The following is a 6,000-nucleotide window of genomic DNA, read 5'->3' as shown; positions in this document are numbered from 1 at the left end:
AAAATAAACAAGAAGGATTTACTGTATAGCACAGGGAACTACGTTCAATAGCTTGTAAAAAAAGTATAATAGAAAAAAATTTAAAAAATCTATCTATATATATGTATAACCAGATCACTTTGCTGTACACCTGAAACTAACACAATATTGTACATCAACTATACTTCAAAAAAAAAAAAAGCTACACACGCCCCATCCTTTGATTCACAACTCCACTGCTGGAAATTTATCTATCGCAACATCAAAGGGAATGTTCACTCACTGAGGTGTTGTGTGTGGTGGCAAGACATCGCCAAGCATCCAAATTTTCTTTAATGGGGCAATGGTTGGATCACTTGTGGCAAATATATACAAAGAAATATCATGGAAGGCATAAAAGGCACAAATTAGAGCTATATTGACCCACAGACCTGGAGGGTACTCCATAATTGCAAAGAGAGAAAAGTGAGTTTCAGCCAAAAGTATGAAACCACTTTTGTAACAACAAAGGCCCAGAGCCCTGATAAGCAGGTGCATGTTGAAATGTGCTGGAGGGCGAGTGGGGTAAAGAGGGAGGAATGTGACTCTGGTTACTTGAATGGAGGATGGGAAAAAAAGATGGTAGCAGATTGTGGGGAGAAAACATTACTTATCTACTGATGGAAACTGCAGAACAGTCTATGATATTGCTGCAAATACGTAAATATGGAACACGTACAGGAACAAGAACTAGATGGCATGGGTATATTTAAAAATACACAGATTTAGAAGCTGGCAATGCAGGTAACTTTTGTCTTGGGTTTACTTCAGTACACCTTTTTCAGACATGCAATTAAAAAAAAAAAAAAGATGTCACTCAGTAAAAAGTTGCAAGTGGAGAAGAGGATAGCGTGTCTTCTCAACATCTGAGCCCGAGCGTGCTGTGACCCACCCGTGCCCAGGGTACCCTCCAGGCCTGGCAGGTGGCAGGAAGTGTGTGGAAGGGGGTGTACCTGCAGCTTCTCTGCCTAGGGGCTCCCTGTTCTCAGGACTGGCCTCCTGTCTTGAGTGAGGTTTCTCTCTTTTGCATCCACCTCCAGGGCTGAGTCAGTGGCTTGCTGCAGGGGCCTGGAAGAGGGGCTGACCATACTTTCTTGAAGGGGATTCTGTACTGAAAAACAAATTAAAAAACCCCTTTGTGCCCAACCCGACCTGAGCAGCCACCCAGGCAGGGTTAGCATAATGGATCACCTGATCTTCCTCCTGAGCAGGCCCAGCCCCTCGGGGCTCCTCTGGGGTCAGATCCTGCAGCTCTCCAGCAGCATCCCGACCTCTGCTCTCGGTGAGCAGTGCTACGTGAGGTGTTATCACTCCCCTGGAATACGCTGGCTTTCAGTCTGAGCAGCCCCTGTAACTCTGTGGGGTCGTGGGGCCTGCCTGATCAGGCCGTGTGGAGAAACTAAACCAGAGAGCAGTCTGCACAAACATTTATTTACAAAAAACCAAGTTACATATGGTACAGGCTTTTTACATAACACAGTAGTTTAAACAATTTTATGTATTTTTACTACCAGAAGGTAAAGAAAAGAATTTAATAAACTAATCGTTTTTGCTATTTTTATACAAAGTGACAGGTCATGCACATTTTTTTAAGTTTTAAAATCTTTTGCTAAGTGCAAATACTAGATTCCTCTCTCCAGTTTTAAGGCAAGAATGGGACTGTTGCTGGGCAGTCTCTCGCTCCAGGGAGCAAGGAAGGCAGCCCAGAGGGGAAGGTGCCAGGCTGCCTCCGGGACTGCTCTGTCCCCCAGACAGGGGTTGATCTCTGGGGGTGTCCTGTCGTTTGCATCTTGCAGCCACTGACTGGTTTGTCTGATGGTTACAGCGCCCTCTCCCCCCAACCCCATCACTAGTACAGACTGACTCTCCAAGACACGAGGCACCTACAGGGTCATTTTGCAGACATGAGGGGGCTCATGCTTGGGTCAGAACTTGCGGCAAAAGTGACTGTGCTACATCTGCAGACCTGCGAGCCACTCCACAGCCTGGCTCAAGGAGGAACGTTAGAAATCAGGCGCCCTCGGCTCAGAAAGGCAGGAGTGGTTCCCTAGCTGCCTTGTGTGGCTAAAAACAGCCAGAACTCATCTCAAAAGACAAGTCTTCAGTTTGGCCTTGGGGGAATTATTCTGGTCTCCCTCCTGTGCGGTAACCTTTGGACCTTCGCATGCCAGGTCCTAGGGCAGTTGCTGGACCACAGTGTCAAGGGCATGCGACACCAGCCCAAGGTCTGTCCTTGCCGCTGTCCCAGGACCTCCGTGGAGCCACATACCCTGGGCTGCTGGGCAAAGGTGGAAGCTGGTTCCTTCGTTAGTTGATGAATCGGGTCAGAGACCCAGAAGGTTGTGGTGGGCTGGGGTGAGCACTGTCACCAGTGGGGCAGGTTGACAGCACCTGGGGTCACCCTCCCCATCCGGTGGGACACCTGTTGGCAGTTCACAGCCCTCAGAGACCCTCCCTTGGGGAAGCACAGGGAACATGCTTTAAAGGTACTTGAAGAAATCCTGTTGCTGTGCCCCGAGGGCAGGGGCAGGAAGCCCAGTAGGGAAAGGCTCCTGGCAGCAGAGACTCAGTGTAGCCTCTCTTCATGCGCCCCCCACCCCAAGCCCAGGGGGCCACCTCTCCGCAAACCCAGAGGGAAGACAGCAATAACAGGCAACCTGGCACATCACCTCTCCATTTTAATCTCTGAAAAACATCTGAGAAGCTGATGGCAACGGGTGACCACACGGTGATGCCTGGTCCCAGGTGTGTCCCCTCCTCTCTGGGGTCTGTGTGTGTGAACTTCGGGGAACCCCATAGCCATCAGAGCTTCAGCAAGAGGAACGGAGGCCAACACAGGGAGCCAGGCAGGTTCATTCCCCACTGAGGCCTCTGCTCTGCACATGGGCTGGGGCATGAAGTACTGCAGAGCGGGTGGCTGGGGTGAGGCTCAAACACCTGGCTGGGGCTGGACAGCAAAAGGCAACTGGGAACATGGCGCGGACTCCCAAGCAAACCCACAGCCGGACTCACCTGACCTCAGGAAAGGGTAGCTGCCAAGCGCAACCTGGGTCACGTACCTGCTGGGGAAAGCCAGCGCCACCATATCTTAGAGGAGAATCTGTTCATTACCTGGGTGGTGGCAAACACGGATCCCTGGGAGAGCCACCAGGCCTCTGTCACAGCTACTTCAAAAGGATCTTGTGGTTGGCAAAAATTTCAGGACCATCCCACCCGCATCAACTGCCAGGCACGGGGCAACAGGTTTCTTTGACTTTCCAGAGACTGAGGGAGAGAAACTCTAGTAGGCCACAGAAAACTGGAAAAGTTCAAAGTGAGTAAACAGCAAATGTTTCTTTAGATAAACTACAAACATCCCATTGCATGAAATGGCTCTGTGGTCTCATCCGAGAAGATCAAGAGGGAAGGCGAGACCCTGGAACAATCACTGTGGTGGCGGCCTGGGGTACTGCACTTGGACACGGTCCACAGCCTCCCCAACCCGAGCGGCGCTCCCAGGTCTGTGGACATCGCTCTGCACTTAGACCAACCGGCTCAGGGCAGTGGGGTGCACCTCACTCTAGGTGGGCTTCAGAGCGAGGGGGTAGGAGAACGAGGCCTCCACGACACGGTCCTGAGCTCTCAGCTCTCTCGAAACTGCACTTGTTACTTCACTTTATTATGGATCACACTGCTACGGTAAGGAAGGCTTACGTGGTTTTTAACTGAGAGACTTCTGTTGTCTGCCGGGGGAGGGGATAGAGGCAACCATTTCCCTTCATCTATCTCTGCAGGGACGTGAGTGACAGAGACGGGTTACCTTGTGGCCCAGGGCCACCACGTTGGCTGCTAGGATGGCAGAACTCTTCAGGAAGAGGGTTTTGCTGCTCCCTGATCTCTGGCCCAATCCTGTTACGGGCACCCAGAGGGTACTAGCCTGCTGACCACTCTTCAAGGAGCAATGGCCCTTCCCAGGAAGAAATCCAGCCTATCCATTCAACAGGCAGGTCCGTCATCCCTACTTAGCAGGCATGGGCACAGCCATCAGCCTTGGGGGCAAAGAAGCATCTATCCAGACTCCAGCCTGCACGGGATGCTTGGCGGGGCTCCCAGGAGGGGTGGGGCCTGGGTGTCAGAAGCGATGCCGTGGCTGGGGGCCAAAGTGCATAGGCAGGTTGTGCTCCAGCGGCACGTGGACGGGGGCAAAGTCGTAATTGACTCGTACATTGGGCAGAGGGGGCACATAGGGCGCTGGGATGGGGCCCATGTTGAGGGGGAAGTTGTTGAACATGGGCCGGACGGGAGGCAGGGGGAAGGCTGGGTGCACAAAGGCGTAGGGGGGGATCTGTGGCTGGTGCAGGTTCTGTGGGACGGGCCTCGGCAGGGCTTCGATCCTCTGGACTTTCTCTGGAGGCTTCTCCAAGGGGGGCCCAATGCGTTTGAAGGTATTCTCTGAAAAGAAGATGGGATTTAGTAGAGAAAACAGTTAAATCCCACTGTGCTTGGATCTGGCTTGGGACCAGAGCTGTATATACTGACCCTGGTCCCAGGGGCCCTGAGCTGTAGGCTGACAGCCTGGAGCATGAGGGCAGACCAGGAACCTCCAACTTTCAGCATCATTCTTCCCTGTGGACACAGGAGGGGTGGCCAGGCCAGAATAAGGCCGATTAAAGCCCAAAACGTAGCATGCACGCATGGGTGCAGAGCCCCCTAACCAGCCATCACCAAGGACAAAATCGTACTTCCCACCGAGTGTCACACTCCACAAGGATCACCGTGGAAAGAGGCAGACTGATCCAGCTCAGAACAGGTGAAGCTTCTGTGAGAGGATTTCCTTTAGAGCCAGGGTGTGGATGGCCACTTCCAGAAACTCCATTTCATTCCTCTGTAACCTCAGAGGGGCCTACTGTCTTTTTAAGTCTACTTTGGCTTCCATTTGCTTCCTAAGCTCAAACTCACCCCTTGGGACCTCCTGGCCATCAAGGAGCTGCTGAAACTGTGTCTATGCTTTCAGGGCCTTTCCCAGAGGGAGCTGGATATGTGGGTGGGGTATATGAGTGGCCACCTGAGGGACAGCACTTCCCGGTGGTCCCTGGCTGGGTGGAGTGCCAGGATCTCGATGCAAGCCGGCAGCGGGGTCCCCTCCTCCCCTGTGCACATGGAGTGAGTGAGCACAGGGCCTGTCTTGGGGAGCACTTGCCTCCGTTCTTTCTTTTCTGTTCCTCTTCGGCCTCCTTCTGGATCTCCTCAATTAGCTTCTCATCATCTTCCTAGGAGAAAGGAAGGAAGATTACAAGCTTGCTCTCAGCCAGCTCCATGCAGCGCTGAGGCCCTCCCGGGACACGCGGGAGGCCAGCTTGCTGCCCATCAGCCATGGGGCTAAGCCGGAAACCTGCTGCTGACCAGCGAGGTCGTGGGCTTGCGTACCACCCATTCCCAGTTCCCCGAGAATCTTCTTCCTTCATCGTTAGATGGTGTTCCCATGAGGAAGCCCATCTGAAAGGCTGGGACCAAGGAGCGGGTCTGTGCACTGCAGGTGGCTGTCTGGGGGCTGGGCTAAGAGAGCGTGCTCTGTTCACTCAGCTGTAAGGTAAGAACTCCCCACAGCTCGGAGAGGGCAGACTGATAACCCAAGGGTCTGGGATGGGTGTGAGTTTGGAGTGGGCAGGGCCTGAGGAGTTTCAGATCTTGAGTCTACAAACTCTGAGCACAGAAGTGCTCTCTGTAGAGCCCGGAAGTCTTGCTGGCTCCCCGAACTGAGCTGGACAAAAGACTATGCGGGCCTGCTGAGCCCTGAAGCTGGCCTTTAGCTCCTAGACAGTGGTGGGCTGTAGAAGGAGCAGCATCCTGCCAGAACAGTGGCCAGGGCCACAAGGAAGGGCACAGCAGTTTAAGAACAACTCCACTGTAGACCTCATCATCTCCCCTTCCCAAACTCAGGCTTGGTAGGCCTGCTTCGTGAATGGGCAATTCAGACTTGGATTATCCCAGTCTGGGGACAGG

At 53.0% G+C, this 6,000-nt stretch overlaps 1 protein-coding gene across 5 annotated transcripts in view; it reads right to left on the bottom strand.

The window, feature by feature from the left end:
* Positions 1 to 1,449: 1,449 nt before the first annotated feature.
* RNF216 (ring finger protein 216) overlaps positions 1,450 to 6,000 on the bottom strand; it is a 176,414-nt gene continuing 171,863 nt past the window's right edge. For all 5 annotated transcript variants that reach the window (XM_060120646.1, XM_060120647.1, XM_060120648.1 and 2 more), the window contains 2 exons: positions 5,198 to 5,267; positions 1,450 to 4,449 (listed from right to left, as the gene is read on the bottom strand). In XM_060120646.1, coding sequence (XP_059976629.1) covers positions 4,130 to 4,449; positions 5,198 to 5,267 — 390 coding nt within the window. In that variant the 3' untranslated portion in view covers positions 1,450 to 4,129. The remainder of the gene's footprint in view (positions 4,450 to 5,197; positions 5,268 to 6,000) is intronic.

Source organism: Mesoplodon densirostris, chromosome 16 (genome assembly GCF_025265405.1).
Source record: "Mesoplodon densirostris isolate mMesDen1 chromosome 16, mMesDen1 primary haplotype, whole genome shotgun sequence".
Lineage (NCBI taxonomy): Eukaryota > Metazoa > Chordata > Mammalia > Artiodactyla > Ziphiidae > Mesoplodon > Mesoplodon densirostris.
This window is presented reverse-complemented; position numbering and strand designations above follow the sequence as displayed.